Source organism: Dipodomys merriami, unplaced genomic scaffold (genome assembly GCF_024711535.1).
Source record: "Dipodomys merriami isolate MVZ:Mamm:240054 unplaced genomic scaffold, mDipMer1.0.p SCAF_118, whole genome shotgun sequence".
NCBI lineage: Eukaryota > Metazoa > Chordata > Mammalia > Rodentia > Heteromyidae > Dipodomys > Dipodomys merriami.
Genome location: NW_027202471.1, coordinates 62,389 through 79,380, shown reverse-complemented (window position 1 = coordinate 79,380; position 16,992 = coordinate 62,389). Strand labels below are relative to the sequence as shown.

The 16,992-nt window shown below is 39.0% G+C and overlaps 1 protein-coding gene across 1 annotated transcript; it reads right to left on the bottom strand.

Moving 5' to 3' along the window:
* Positions 1-6,625: 6,625 nt before the first annotated feature.
* Positions 6,626-9,382, bottom strand: LOC138822927 (ral guanine nucleotide dissociation stimulator-like). The gene is made up of 5 exons (XM_070015897.1): positions 9,303-9,382; positions 7,727-7,768; positions 7,148-7,367; positions 6,737-6,855; positions 6,626-6,645 (listed from the first exon to the last, which is right to left on the bottom strand). Exons 3-4 carry the CDS (start codon positions 7,343-7,345, stop codon positions 6,814-6,816), a joined length of 240 nt encoding a protein of 79 aa, XP_069871998.1. The 5' UTR covers positions 7,346-7,367; positions 7,727-7,768; positions 9,303-9,382; the 3' UTR covers positions 6,626-6,645; positions 6,737-6,813.
* Positions 9,383-16,992: the final 7,610 nt, after the last annotated feature.

The following is a 16,992-nucleotide window of genomic DNA, read 5'->3' as shown; positions in this document are numbered from 1 at the left end:
TCACATTCTTGTGAATAGCACCAGCTGGCCTCATGAGCATAGCAGCCAGCTGGAGCTCAGCTATCTGATGGCCTTGGGCTCCAATAATGTAATTATTTCTGTGCACAGACTGAAAACTGTCATAGGTAATTTTGATTTATTCCATTTGGTTCTCAGCTACTTACCATTCTCAGCTTTGTATGTTTTAAATTCTGTTAAACGTTAATGAATATTTCCAGTCACTCTCAAAAGTAACATATATGTCTTACTTTAAAATTCATTCAAACATGCAAAAATGTTAACGTAGTTGCTTTCCACCAGTGGCTCATATTTTAAAACCTATCTACTTTAGAGGTCAAAAACTGAGGATTCAGGTTTAAAGCAGCCCATGCAGAAAATCTGAGATATTTCTCCAATTAAGAAACCAAAATCCAGAAGTGGAGATGTGGCTCAAGTGGTAGAGTGTCAGCTTTGAGCAAAAAGACCAACAAGAATAATACGTTTAATTCTAACTCCAATATTTCTCATGGAAAACACACTGACACAGAGAGACAGACAGACAGACAGACAGACAGACACACACACACACACACACACACACACACACACATACACACACACACACACACATACAATCTACATTTTCCTAGACTCCCCTTCCTGAGCAGTATACAATGCCATTAACTTAATGTATGTTTTCTCCAAATTATTTTGGTAGGGATTAAACTACATTTGTATTTATGATAATATTTGTTTTGTACTTTTTGTTTTACAATTTTGTGTACTTATGTGAGAGAACAGTGTTTTGTGAAGACTAAACAGAAATCAATGTGTCAGTAAATAAGTAGGTGACAGGTAGACTGAAAGATGCAGATAAAAGCACTTGAAATTTTATTTCTACAAGTTTAAATATATATGCATATGTATGTATTTAAAATGTCTGCCAAGATTTTATTTTTATTAACAATGATCTATTTGTTACATTATATAAATTTAACATATTGTATGTTTCATAGTAGATTAATATTTATAGAATTTCTTTCCTTTGGAGACCAGGTTTTGCAGCGTAGACCACGCTTTCCTCACCTGCTTATTCTCCTGTGTCAGGTTCCTGAGTATTCGCTGGTATTACCATGCGGTAGGATAGTACCATATCCAGTTATATTATTTACATTTTGTACAGTAGAATATTACTGTGAACAGCTTTAAGCCAAATATCTTCATGAGTATGAATGAATTTCTTGCTAATATGTTATAAATAGAGTTACTGAGTGAAGGCAATTATAGTAGGCATGCCTGTACTACCAGTACCCAGGAGGATTGTAAGTTTAGGAGCAGCCTGTGTTACACAGGAAGTCCCTTTAAAAAAAAATCAGGTGAGCTTGCAAGAGGAAATATATTGTTAAGCAGGGTGATAAGAACACAAAAAATTTAGTGTGTGTGTGTGCTTGTGCATGTGTGTGTGCTTGTGCTGGTCCTAGGGCTTGAACTCAGTGCCTGGGCACTGTTCCTGAGGCTTATGCTCCAGTCTAGCACTCTACCACTTGAACCAAACTCCACCTCAAGCTTTTTTAAAGATCATTGGAGATGAATCTGATCCAGTTTCCTGTCCAGACTTAAAACCTGGATCCTCTTTTCTCAGCCTCTTTTGTAAGTAGGATTACAGGCATGTTGTATTACTGTTAAGTAATATAGTAAACATCATGCCAGTTTATACTCCTTCCAGCAGTGTTTGAGTGTTGCACACACACCAAAGATAAAACCACTCCATGTTTGATGACAACCAGATCTCATAATGCTGTGAGATACGTATTGTTATTCTCATTTTACCTGTAAAGAATTTGAGATCCAGAGAGTTTCATTAATTTTGAGTCCCCATCTAGTATACAGTGGAGCATGTATTCAAGTCCAAATAGTTCTGTTTATTTCAGAAAACATGGAGTCATCAAGTGGTCTAGTAAACATGTGTTCTAGTGAGTATTGCTCTTTGCAAGTACAGTTCTGTGCCTGACAATTTACCTTTCTCTTTCTTTAACTGCACCCCTTTTCATAAGCTAGGGAAAGCACAAGTGATGAGAAGAGCCATTTTTGAAGGAGAAATTGATAAGGGGGTTGACCTTGGTATCACATACATATTAGTCTGACCTCCCATTTGAGTTATGGCTCCAGCACTACATTTCTGTTTTTTCTTTTGTATTGTTATTATAAATGTGAATTACACAGAGGTTACAGTCATATAAGTCAGGTATGGATATATTTCTTTTTGAAAGGTCAGTCCTTTCCTTGCTCTCTCAATTTTTCTCACTGGTTTGGTTTTTTTAACTTCCTTCTTCTTCTTCTTCATTATCATCTTCTTCTTTATCATTATTATTTTTATTATTGTGCTGTAGAGGTTTTAGGTACAATCGTGTGGTAATGATTACATTTCTTTATTCTTGTTTTTGTTTTAGTCAGTAATGAGGCTTGAATCCAGGGCCTGGACACTCTCTCTGAGCTCTTTTGCTGAATAATGGCACTCATATTAAGCCACAGCTCTAATTCCCTGAGTGCATTTTTTTTGGACAATTTTACCCTTTCACTTTATCTCTTTTTCTGTTTTCCCGTTCTTCCCCCAAAACAAATTGCATAGGTCATTTTCAACATAGTACCAATTAAATACCAGTGTTGCACATGTTCATTCTTTGTCCTTCCTTTCCTATGACCCCTTTAACTTCTGAAAAAAATGACAAAAATGAAAGAAAATATATATCATCTTGTTTCTGTTTCCTGGTCACTGGTTATTTTTGAGAATGTGTGTGTGTGTGTGTGTGTGTGTGTGTGTGTGTGTGTGTGTGAATACTGGTGCTTGAATTCAGGGAGCTGACCTTTAGCTGTTTTAATCAAGGGTGACAGTCTACGACTTGAACCAAACTTCCATGTCTTGATTTTGAATGGTTAATTAGAGATCAAAGTTTCACTGGTTTTTCCTAACTAGTCTAACTTCAATTCACTTTCCTCAGATCTCAGGTTTCTAACTAGCTAGAATTACAGGCGTGAGACACCGGTGGTGCTTGGCCTACCTTCTTTTTGTTAAGTATTTGAAATGTAAAAGACAGTTGCAACCATAGTACAAAAAGAAATCAATTTAACTTTCCCAGCTTCATTAACTTTTAATATTTTGTCACATTTGATACATACAGAAAAACATTTTTTTGTAAATGCTCCTGCAATTTGGTTTTCATATCAGATTTTTCCTCATGATGAACTTGATTTTATAGCTTTTTACTTACTAAATGTTGATGAAAATATGTTCAGAGGGCATTGATGACCTTTTGTTGGCTTTCATGCAGAACTGTTGCAAGCTAACACTTAACAAATTTGTGTGCAAGAACCCGATGATATATCCACATTCTTAGCCTGAATACAGTAGTGCCTGTTACAAATCATCTAGATCTGACAAAACCCTGACTCAGGCCTTGTTACCACCTTCATGAATGTCCTCTTAGTGTGCAATACTGACTCTCCAATGACCATGACAGAGCCCTGCTGCACGTTCTCATGACACAGCCAAGGTCACCAGTCAGGCGTGGCACCTACAGTGTGATGGGAGACTGGTGACTGTTCCTATGGTGGAACGACACAGGAAATGTTAGGTCCTTAAGCTGTCATCAGTCCCCAGGGCTCCTCATGAGTATTCGATCCTAAGATTTAAGGAGACATCAAACTTTCTCTTCCTTGTGCAAGTTGTGGACAGGTTTTTCTTCTGGGGCTGTCATCTTCTGTGGAAAGATATGATCTGAGCTCTATAAGCCATTTTGCTTATTCTAGGCCCTTAGGGTAAGTCTGGCATTTATACTTAGACAAAAAGAAATGTAATGATAAAAAATAGGAGACAACATTTTTCCTAGTCTATTTATTACTCAAATAGATTTTCAGATTCTACCAATAATTCTTATTAGTAAGAAGCACTATCTCAAAAATAATCAGTGACCAGGAAACAGAAACAAGATGATATTTATTTTCTTTCATTTTTTTTTCATTTTTTTACATTTATCTCTCTTTCAGAAGTTTAAGGGGGGGCTGGGAAGGTGGCTCAGTGGTAGAGCACTTGTCTTGCCTGCCTGAGGACCTGGGTTCCATTCTTCAGCATCACATAAGCAAAAAGAAAAAAGCCGGAAGTGGTGCTGTGGCTCAAGCGGTAGAGCGCTAACCTTGAGTTGAAGAGCTGAGGGACAGCGCCCAGGCCCAGAGTTCAGGCCCCATGACCGGACCCCCAAAAAAAAAAAGAAGTTAAAGGTGTCATTGAAAAGGAGGGACAAAGAATGAACATGTGCAACACTGAAACTTTGATCTCTAATTAACCATTCAAAATCAAGACATGGAAATTTGGTTCAAGTCGTAGACTGTTACCCTTGGTTAAAAAAAGCTAAAGGTCATCTCCCTGAGTTCAAGCCCCAGTATTCACACACACACACACACACACACACACACACACACACACACACACACACACACACACACACACACACAATAGTCCTTAGTGCTCAGGAGCCTTACATGGAGATCAGCCTTTTCCAGCTCAATTTATCCTAGTTCTGGTAAGGACAGCTCTTTAAGCTGAAGTTTGGTGGATAATAGTCACTCCTTCTCATTCTTTGTGCCTGTTGGTGTTGTTGAGTCCATTTCAGGGCAAAATCAGTGCCTGACACCTACTTGCTGCCATGGCAAAGCTGGCTGTGACATCCTAGATATTATGGCCATTTTATTGTGAAGCCGTGTGAGGACACCCAACCCCACACAATTTCCCCCAAGGTATGTGTCTCCTTTGCCCAGAAGTGCATTCAACAATTCAGCAACCAAAATATCACTCAGTTCCTAATAAACTCAGAGTATATTTCTATTACCTTTAAAGAAATTTGACATGCCTTTGATAATTTGTCATTGAGCTCTTGTCATATTTCTATGTGTTTGCAGCTTGCGAAGGGAAAAAAGATTTAATTCAATATAGTCAGACTATCGTTCAGAAGGATCTTTTTAGAACCTTTTGGAGGGAATGCCAACTTTCCATCTGGTGTTGTAAAGATGGCCTTCTTGGTACAGGAACTGAGTACAGAGTCAAGATAAGAAGCTTGTCCTGATTTCTACTGACTTTCCTCTCGGGTCAGGGAGTGTGATCCCATGGCATATGTTTCTGTTTGCTACACTGGAGGGCCCATGCCTCCTCTGAAAAAATCTAAGGCTTGGGGATAAGAGATACTAAAACTCAAAACCCAGCTTCCTACATCAGTAGGATTACAGGTCTGAGTCTCATGTACTCAACTTTTTTATACATACTATACTCAGTTTCATTATATTCACTTTCATTATATTCACTTCATAGACAGATATATACAAATATATGTATATAATATTTATTTATAATCAGTGTTATATCTAGAAACACACAAATATATATTCATATAATTATAATAAAATTATATCACTACTTTCTCCAATAACATTTACACTAATGTTTTGTGCAAAAAACACTCAATTCTAAAACTTTAAATGCCTTTTTAGTTTGAAAAATCATATTGAATCTTATATATAATATAATATACTATATATAACATAAAGAATATAACATGTATTTACATATAACTGATTTAATTGTGGAAATTTTTTTTGATTTTGTGTTTGTTCATCTATGAAAGCCTTCTTTCTTCTATTGATGATGGCTTTTACTTTCCTGTATACATATCTCCTATATATTTTGTCAAATATTTTCAGCCCAAAGTAGACTTTTTATAATATTGGAGTCAAAATTTCCTTCCATATTTGCTCAACGCAAATGAATGCAATGAAAATGTATACAGATTTGAACTCATTATTGGAAGAGAGTCCCACTTAACACTGTAAGTATTGTGGTATTTGTCCCAATTTACAGAATAGCTTTCTAGGATATCTGATCTGCTATGTCCTAGACCTTTTGTAGCCACCTTATCACCCCATACAGGCATGGCCTGGCTTCCTAGTCACTCTTTTTGCATTTAACAGCTCCCATTATATCCAGTAGGCTCTCTTCTACAGCCCCCTGTCACTCTGCTTCCCCCGCTCCAGAACCGATGTGCACGATTCTAAAGTTTGCAGGTTTAAAAAGAAATATATTTAGGATTCATGAATTCTAGAATATGTCAAAAACATTGTCATTTTAATAAAGTTAGAAAAATAAATAGAATGAACCTTTTACAAAAATCAGAAAAAAAAGAAAAATAAGGATTTTCTTAGGAAGGGGAGAAGGAATCTCAAAATCTAGATTGGCCTCTAAGTTGCCTTCAGGCAGAAATTCTGCCTCAGAGTCTTCAAAGGGATCTACTTCCTCATTAAAGACAGGATTTTCTTCCTGAGTCCAGGGAGGGACAGATTCTAATTTATCAACTGGAAATTGGATCCCTTGCAAGAGGAGAGATTGGTCTTGGTATTCTGTGAGGAAAGATTCCCTTTCCTCAAATGAATCTAGATTTTGGACCTCACTTATTGGTTTTCCTAAACATAGACTGGGGTCATTTTCCATTAGCACACATTTAACCATCATATCAAGAAGTGTTTTTATTTTTTGACTGATTTAGAGCTGATCTAGCTGGATTGTGAACATCAATGGAAGACATTCTGTATCGTCTTCTTCCTTGGTGGTATGTGTAGACACACCTGCATCACATGTGGGGTTCAGAATCAGTGGGATGTCCACAGGACTCAAAACCTACTTGGGCCTTTCTACAAATTGAAAAATACCCTCTACCTTCACAGGATTTCTGGAGATCAGCGATGGCTTGCAATCTCCATCAGTCACCATAGACGACATCACTGATGGGTTCTTTATCTGGAGTTCTGCAGAAGCTTCTCTACGGTGATGCAAACCTGAGAATGAAAATAGGTACAGGAGTCTTTGAGTAGACCCTCGTAGTTAAGGTGTCACTAAACTTCCAAGAGGATCCAATGGGAGAAGCAGTAGGATTTGAGTTGGGACTGAACACTGATGAGGAGGTAGGCTTTTTCTAATGAGTGTCTACTTCCAAGTTCTTTCAAAAGGAGAACAGACATTACCTGGCAAAGAATATCCATAAAAGGAAATTTTGCCAAGCTGGGGAGTACTAAGGGCTCTTGGCCAATCAGGCACATCCCTAGAGACTCAGGTTCCATCCCTACTCACAAGCTCTGAGGCATCTAAACAAGGACTTCTTCCTCTTTTTCTTTGTCTCATGGGTTTCTCCAGCTGGTCCAGAAAAATATGTAAGCGGAAGAGCAGGTCTGAAGAGGCCATGTTGAGCTTGACATTCTGTGTAAGTTCTTTCAGGGTGTCATTGTTCTTGGGCTCATAGAAATCATCAGGGTAGAAGTCTATCCACATAGGGAAGATGAAACAAACAAGACTGTGTGCAAATTGATTTTTGGGAAGTGGAAAGAGACTCCTGCAAGCAGGATGCTCCTCACAACCCACTGCTAGTAATTTCTCAAATATAATCCTCTAAAATTCTCCCTGTAATAGGAAGAGAAATTTGTTTCCCCACTGGATCTGACTTGCTACACACAGCCCTCCCTGTCATCCATGAGATTCCAAAAGCACAACCACAACCACAACTGTGTAATCTGCTATCCACTGAAGTGCCAAGCCTCAACCCCCTGGTGAAAATCACAACTGGTGTGCAAAGAAGAAAGTTGAGTTTGATTCAGAAACCTCAAAGATACCAAATTTTCAAGGATAGAATTCTTTGTGCCAGCGTCCACTTACTTCTTCACTTGTTCATCTTCTTCCCAGTTATGGTAGAAGGATCTGTACCAATGGGAGGAGAGAAGGAAGTTAACTCTATGCTTCTCCTTTTCTGAACTAACAGGACACACATAGGACTCGCTAAGTCCCACATGGTAATGTAAACATGACAGACAAAATTGTTGATATGTCTATACAACATCATGGTAATTCTGTGAAGATGCTTATGTGCATCTGTCCAAATAAATGCACAATGGCTCATGCCTCTAATCCTACTAATCCGGAGGGTGAGATATGTGAATCACAGTTTGAACCCAGTCTGGTTTGTAAAAATCTAAATATACTTATCTTCAATTAACCAGCCAAAGGCCAGAATTGGACCTGGGGCTAAATTGGTAGTGTGTTAGAAATGGGACAGCACTCAAGCCCCCAATTAAAGTAAAAGTTGCCTCCTTACTTCTGTCTATATTCCTTCAAAGGTCTCAAAGATAGTGATTTCCTAGGTGAGCGTGGACGTTGGGTGCCACTTGCTCCTTCCTTAAATCCTAGTCTCTCAGCAAGCAAATTACTAAGGCTCCACTAGCATATGAGGCACATGAAATATTCTGGCAGCCCAGTCCTAAGGAATTAGACAAGGACTGCACTTCTTTGTCTCAAGCCAATCTCCTTTGAGAAGACCCCAGTGAAACTGTCTCAGAGATATACCTAGTATTCCATTATTCTGCCAGGGGGTCTCATCAGCCCTGGGTTTGAAGGAGGAACACTAACTTTTTTTTGTTTGTCATGGGGCTTGAATTCTGGGCTTGGGTGCTATCCATCAGCCCTTCAGCTCAAAGGGAGCACTCTACTGCTTGAGCCACAGCACCACTTCTGGTTTTCTAGTGTTTTATTGGAGAGGAGTATCATGGACTTTCCTGCCAGGGCTGACCTTGAACCGTGAACCACAGATCTCTGTCTCCTGAGTATCTAGGATTACAGGTGTGAGTTACTGGTGCCTGGCTTAGGAACACTCACTTTTTTTGTTTGTCAGGGCTTGAACTCTGGGCCTGGGCCCTGTCCCTCAGCTCTTCAGCTCAATGCTAGCACTCTACCACTTGAGCCACAGCACCACTTCTGGCTTGTTTTCTGCTTATGTGGTGGTCAGGAATCGAACCCAGGTCCTCATGCATACAAGGCAAGCTCTCTATCACTGAGCCACCTTCCCAGCCCAAGAACACTCACTTTCAGAATATCCAGCAACTGCTCCATTGTCCTACACTCTGTGTAGTGGTGGAGGAAGTTTCCCACATAGAAGGGATCAGCTTTCTGGTAGGCAGGGACAAGGTCCATTACCAGAATTTCCAGAAAGCCTGAGTCCAGGCTCCATATATTATAAGGCACATTCAGGGTTTGGATGGACTCATTGTCACACTGAGGTGGTAAAAAAGAATGGATCTATGAAACATGGAAATGAGAGTAGACTTCAAACTGAGTAATTGTAGTAGAGTGGATTGAAAAGTGCACAGCAAATATTTCCTGTCTACACATATAAAAGCACATAAGAAGTTTCTAGTGTGGGCTAGGATGAGATTAAATAGGTTTTCTGTCATAATTATACCTGGCCTGAATTTCCTTGTAATTTCCTTGGTTTCTTCTTATAAAAAGTCCTGAGACATTGGATTCGTGGTTGGGCACTGATCGAATGTCTGCAGCATAGAGTGAGGCACTCATACCTCCCATGCTTGAGACCTGAGTCTCTTGACTTTGAAAACAGTACAGGAACATCTTTCTTGTTCCTGAGCCACAGGCCAAGTGAGCTGGCTTGAGCTAACTGTAGGTTACAGTTGCGTGGCTCTCAGAGTTCTATATTCTATTCCATTGTGAGTGAGGTAGTGTCATCTCTCAGAGCCCAATGATCTAAGCTGCTTGCTCACATAAGACCATCCCAAAGACAAACTGGAGGCTGAAATCTCCCCTCCCACATCACTTTATACACATGTGGACATTGTCAAATCCCAATAGTCTCAGCTAGGCCTAGATACAGGCATGTCTCAGCCTCAAAGAGCCCTTCCTAGGTCAGATCCAGGCCTTATTTGTCACTATTCCTCTCATCCTGCACAAATCATTTTGCCTCTCAGGGTCCCCTCGGCCTGCCATGTGCTTCTTGCATCTATTTTTGAAATCAACTTCCTAAGACATTATTAGGTTTTTGTTTCCTAATCTTGCTTGCCTTTGAAGCCCCAGTGTGCTTTCATCTGGAAAAAAAGGCAAGTTCTTAGCGGTGGGAAAATCAAACAAGTATTGGAAAACACATGTATTATTACACATATAGACAGACATTATTACAGGTGAACATTCTTGTAAGATAAAGGAGTATTTTTGAATCTTTTGTCATATTTTATGACAGAGGGGAAGGGGAGAAGGGAAGAGGTGCATTGTCTCATAATTCAATGATTTTTTTTTAAATAGTATAGTTGAAGGAATGTAAGATTTAAAGATAAAAACCGTGCTCCTGTTCTTTTTATAAGCTAGTCATTTATAAAGTATTCCTCACTAAAGTTTTGTCGTCTGTGTCCCATGAACTATCTTCCTCCATCAAAATAATCAAGGAAAAACCTTCACAAATAAGTAGACTGTTGTCCAATCTCTGGATAAGTATTTATGGTACAACTTTGCCTGGTAATTTGTGCGTGTACAAGTGTGTGGGAGTATGTGTGTGTGTGTGTGTGTGTGTGTGTGTGTGTGTGTGTGTGTGTGTGTGTATGAATGTGTGTCTGTGCATATTTGTGTCTTAGGGCTTGAACTCGGGAGCTATATGACAATCCCACGCTTCTTTCCCTTGACCATGTTGCTCTACCAATTGTACTACAGTTCAGCTGCAAGCTTTTTTTTAGTGAACTAGAGAGGAGAGACTCATAAAATTTCCTGCTCAGGCTAAATGTCAAGTATCAACCTCCTGATTAGCTGGAGTTATAATTATGAGCCTCCATAACCTGGTGATAAAGCATTGTTAGTGGAGGCAGTGGGATTGCAAGTTTCAGTCCCGCTTCAAGACACTATATCATAAAACAGCAACAGCAAAATCCTATATCAAAATACAATAATAAGATGTAATTACAATACAATTTAGTCATATAGTCTGCTAGCATAACTTTCAGGAAACCTTGGTTTTAATCATTTAGCAACACAAAACCAAACAAAATGAGCTAATTTTAGGAGACTCTACGATTTTTTAAATTCCATCTTAATAATTTCAAGAAACAAGAAAAAATGCATACTTATGAGAATGTAAAAAGATTAAAAGATGGCAGATTATGAAATGAAAATTTCTACACTGCAGGAAAATTATTGTCATGGTGAATATATGGTGGTATTGTTATGGTGAACATATGATAATGTTCTTCAGAGCAGCAAGAGATAAATATATATTTACTACACATAGTCTAACTTGTCTATATCTATCAACATCCAATCTTCTAGTGCACATTATTAATGTATTTATGTTTATGGTATATTCGAAAAAGTGACTAGCAGAGTCAGGAAGTTACCAAAATACATTAGCTGCAATGTTTTAGGAGATAAACTTGCTAATTATATTGACTATTCTATATATTAAACATGTAATGTGTTACCATTTTATCTCTAAGTATGTACAAACACTACTTTAAAGTGACACGGATTACAACAAGGTTTTGAAGGCATATGCCTGTAAAGCCAGCTAGTGGGGACATCATTTCAAGACCAATGAAGTTTTACCTGCAATGATCCCCAACCCCTGGCTGTGCATGATGGAATACTTCTATCACCCTGGTCCATGGGGAGGTGAAAGCAGGAGGATTTCAGTTACATGCCATACAAGGCAAGAACTTCCACATGGCTCCCTCTCAACCAAAGAAGGTTCAACACTGGCTAGCACCTATCTTCCCCACCTAGGTAAAAATAAAAATAAGAGCATTGTAGTATAAGAAACAAACAATATTAAATCATGCCAATGCAAAGCATCATGAACAACACACACTCAGTGTTTGTTTCTCATACCTTTATTCCTAACTATAGCTTGGATTATATATGTGAGCCAGAGACACTAAGCAGTTCATCATTATAAAATGACTGAGTGTCTGCTTTGACTCCAAGGTCTTTGATCCATTTGGAGTTGATTGTGGTTCAGGGTGATATATAAGGGTCTAGCTTTATTTTTCTACAAGTAGTAACCTAATTTTGGCAGCACCATTTACTAAAGAGGCTGTCTTTCTTCCATTCTTTTTTAAGCTACCTTATCGAAGTTTAAATGGCTATATGTCTGTAGGTTCATTTCGGGGATTTCAGTTCTATTCCATTGGTCCTGCGGTCTGTTCTTTTGCCAGTACCAAGCTGTTTGGATTACTATGGATTTGTAGTAGAGTTTGAAATTTGGTATTGATATTCCTCCAGCACTGTTCTTTCCATTAAGGATAATTTTTGCTATTTGAGGTCTTTTATGTTCCATATGAATTTTTGGATTACTTCATCTATTTCCCTGAAGAATGAGGTTGGAATATTGATTGGTACCGTTTGAAGTTATAGATAGTCGTGGGAAGTATTGCCATTTTCATGATGTTGATCCTTCCAATTCAGGAGAATGGGAGGTTTTTCCATTTTTCCATTGTTTTGATTTCCATTAACAGGTTTTTAAAGTTTTCAACATAGAGGTCCTTTACATCTTTGGTTAACTTAATTCCCAGGTATTTTTTGTGGTGCTATTACAAATGGAGTTGCTATCCTAATTTCAGCTACGCTTTTCTCATTGTTGGAATACAGAAAAGCCATTGATTTTTGAGGGTTAATTTTATACCCTGCTGCTTTGCCAAAGGTTTGAATCACCGTGAGTAGTTTAGGAGTGGAGTCCGTGAATAAGAGACTACCTAGGTCTCCTTGGCACATGCCGAAACTTTCTTAAGACACCCAGAAACACAATGAATCAAAGAAAGGTTAGACAAATAGGATTGCATGAAATTGCAGAGCTTCTGCATGGCAAAGGACATAGCTAGCAAGATCAATAGATCAACCACAGATTAGGAGAATATCTTCACTAACCACACAACGGACAAGGGTCTCATATCTAAAATACGCCTGGAACTCAAAAAATTAAAACCCCCAACAACAAACCCTCAAGGAAACAACTGCCCAATAAATAAGTGGGCTAAAGCCTTAAAGACATACTTCTCTGAAGAGGAAAGAAGGATGGCCAATAAACATATGAAGAAATTCCCAACCTCCCTGGCCATGAAAGAAATGCAAATCAAAACAACATTGAGGTACCACCTCACCCCAGATAGAATGGCTATAATCAAGAACTCTAATAACAACAGATGCTGGAGGGGATATGGACAGAAGGGAATCCTACTGCATTGTTGGTGGGTCTGTAAACTTGTATTACGGATGTTCATCAAAAGACAACACATAGAGCTCCCCTATGATCCAGCAATCCCAGTTTTGGGATTTTACCCAAATGATCACAAGACCATACCAAAGCTACCAGCACAACTATGTTTATTACAACATTATTTACCATAGCTAAATGTGGAACCAACCCAGATGCCCCTTAGTAGATGAAAGAATAAGGGAAAATGTGGTCTATATACACAATGGAATTCTATGCCTCTATCAGAAAGAATGACATTGCCCCATTTGTTAGGAAATGGAAAGACTTGGAAAAAATTATATTAAGTGAAGTAATCCAGGCCCAAAGAAACATAAGTCCCTTGTTTTCCCTTATTTGCAATAACTAGTATATTTCCGAGACATGCAGAAAAGGTCAGATAAGTTGATGTTGGATGAGATATACCCCAAGTGAAAGATTCAAATATTTTTTTTCTTGCGATTGTTTCAAAGATATTCATAAGATGATTTCTTTGTTGTTTTGTATGTCCCTTCCCCACAGTACATCCACTGCTTTCACTGTATTTGATGTTGGTATAATTTGTGGAGGGGAAGGAAAAAACATATTTTTAAAAAAGGATACAGTTGGACCCATTGCAGCAATGAAATGTACAAGCCAATATTTTGAAAAACGAACTTTACAACTTTGGCCAGGAGGGGTGAGAAGTGGGGGTGGGCTGAGGAGGTGTGTGGTGGAGATAAGAAGGTATGGGAAGGGGAAACAAAGGACAGGGCACAATGCTTGATAAGAAATTTATTCAATAACGTGTCCATTTAATTGTAACTTCTCTGTATGTTATTTTCACAATAAAAAAAAAGTCTATGTGAAGCCAGGTGCCAGTGGCTCATGCGTGTAATCCCAGCTACTCATGAGCCTGAGACCTGAGTATAGCGTTCAAAGCCAGCCCAGGAAGAAAAGTTCCCATAAGACTCTTATCTACAATTAACAACTCAAAAGCTTGAAGTGGCTCCATGGCTCAATTGACCCAGTGCTAACTAACTTGAGCACAGAGTCTCAGAGTCAGTGCCCAGGCTAGGAATTCAAGCGCCACAACTGACAAAAAAAACAAACAAACAAACATATAAATGTCTGAATTTCTTATGAATTAAAATGACAGCTCTGGTATACAATTCTACAGTCTACTACAGATTTCATTATATTTATGGTTAGAAAAAGTAGCAGCACTTGAATAAAGGACATTTTTTCATAAACTAGGGCAGATTGGTCTCTAATTAGAGGAAATTGCTGGGCTCATACATAATACTTTTGGTTGGTTTTTGTTTTGTTTTTAGAACAGGATGAGAAATCTTATTTCTACCAATGGCTATTTGGATATGTATGACATCATTCACAGGCCATGCAGAATTAATAGTAAAGACAGGACACAGTAAACTTTCAGTAAACTTATTTGTCTTTATGCAATATTCTGAATGATTTGTTTAGCTTATATTTCCCTATGGCCTATAGTTTCCTATTCCTGCCTTCCTCAAATACAAGCATGTTCCACCAATTCAGATTTGAGCCAGGCAATATGTAGTATTAGTGCCAAGAGGTAAGGAAAATTGTAACACAACCAGGAACGCATGAAACCAACTCTATATTAGCTGGACACTGGGGACTCAGGCCTAATCCTAGCTACTCAGGAGGCTGATGATCACTGTTCAAAGCCAACTGGAGTGAGAAAATCTGTGAGACTCTTCTTTCCAATTAACAACCAACAACCATAAATGGAGCTGGGGCTCCAGAGGTAGACTAGCCTTGCTTACAAAAAGTCAGAGGCAGGGGCTGGGAAGATGGCTCAGTGGTAGAGTGCTTGCCATGCATGCATGATGCCCTTTGTTCAATTCCTCAGCACGTCATAAGCAAAAAGAAAAAAACATAAGTGGTGCTGTGACTCAAGTGATAGAGCACTAGCTTTGAGCTGAAGAGCGAGGGACAGTGCCCACGCACAGAGTTCAGGACCCATGAACAGACCCCCCCCAAAAAAAATCAGAGGCAGCACCCAATCTTGAGTTCAAGCAGAAGGTCAGGCACAAAAACAAAAACATTCAACACACAAAAAAAACCCAGAAACTGGAGAAAGCTCAGGAAAGGATGGCCTTGTCTACAAGACAAATGTAAACATTACATGAATTGTGAAATGGTAACCTCACTGTACAATTAGTAACAATTACATTTTTAAAAAATCTGAGAAATCCTGTAGCCATTGGCCTTTATGATGTGCATCTACTTTCTAGGATTTCAAAGTACCATCATCTGAGCTGGCAGCACACAGGTTGTAGCCCGGGGTGATTAGAAAATATGAAAGCAGAGATCCTTTCATATTGTCCCGACAACTCTTATTATTTTAAGCAAAAAAAAAAAAAAGGAAAGTAAAGAAAATAGATGTTATGGTTAATTAAGCTGTTATTAAAGATTCCTGGCAGAATTATAATGTTAAATGATGAGTTAATGCATGTGTTTTCTAGATACTGAACTGACATGTGTCACTGAAATATCCATGGATTCAGAACAAGAAATTCTGAAGTGTAAAGCATACTAATTAGTTGAATTTCATTAGGTAACCAATGAAGAGAACACAACACGGTATTAAGCCAGGTAAAGTTGTTTATTTACTGAACTGCTGCCCATGCCATACATGGTGGAAAGGCATGTACAAAAAATAGGGCGACCCAACCTCGGGCCTGGATGTATCTAGGCAAAGGATCGGATGAGGTGTGGCCAGGTAGGTGGAAAGACTAGCAATACTGGATCTGCATGTGACTTCAGGGCCTGGGATTCACCTCCAGTCAGATGGAAAGTGTGATCAGAGGCTGACCAGGTCGTGACTTAGTGGGAGGAGGAGGTGGCTGCCTCCAGGTGTGCCAGATACTTAGATAACACATAAAGGGTGGAAACTTAGCCAAGAAGTGAAAAGGCATCTGCATAGGGTCTGCATGGCCTGGGGCAGACCTAATATAAAATACACGTAGTACTGCCATGTGACTCCAGACTCTAAAAAATTCATTCTCAAACATTTTCTTTCTCTCTTTCTTTTTCTTTCTTTTTTCTTTTTCCTTCTTCCTTCCTTCTTCCCTTCCTTCCTTCCTTCCTTCTTCCTTCCTTCCCTCCTTCCTTCCCTCTCTGTCTCTCTGTCTCTCTGTCTCTCTGTCTCTCTGTCTCTCTGTCTCTCTGTCTCTCTATCTCTCTGTCTCTCTGTCTCTCTGTCTCTCTGTCTCTGTCTCTCTCTGTCTCTCTGTCTCTCTCTGTCTCTCTCTGTCTCTGTCTCTCTCTCTCTCTCTCTCTCTCTCTCTCTCTCTCTCTCTCTCTCTCTCTCTCTCTCTCTCTCCTTTCTTTCACTCACCCTCTCTCTCTCTCCTACTTCAGTATTCTCAACTCTCAAATAATGAACACTTGCTGAGTTGAACTCACAGGCTGGGAAGAGTAGCTCAGTTAGTGAATGTGAACTTTAATTTAATGTTCCCTTATACCTCTACCACAGATCACTGGAATCAAATCATGAACACTCAGCAGCATGGCATATTAAGGCATTTAGGGGAGTAAAACAAGCAAGCTCACTGCATTCTGTGAGGTCCAACCTAGGAAAGTGTGGCAGACTCCTCCCTCCTCTTGAACAATCTCAGCCCAGTTTCTGCATCAGGAGAGTTGACTGGCTCCATGTGAGCCAGTTACCTAAGTGGCACAGGTACTTGGCAGAGACTTAGTCTCTTGTTGAGCTTAAATTAATGTCATGTTTCAACATGATCCACTAATTTGTTGAGATTGGGACTTCCTAATTTTTTGGTTAGCCTATGTTCAAATGATGATCTATTTATTTCTGATTTCTAACCACGATTATAGATGTGAACTAACACATCAGACCACTCAAAGTCCTTTATCACACATGGAA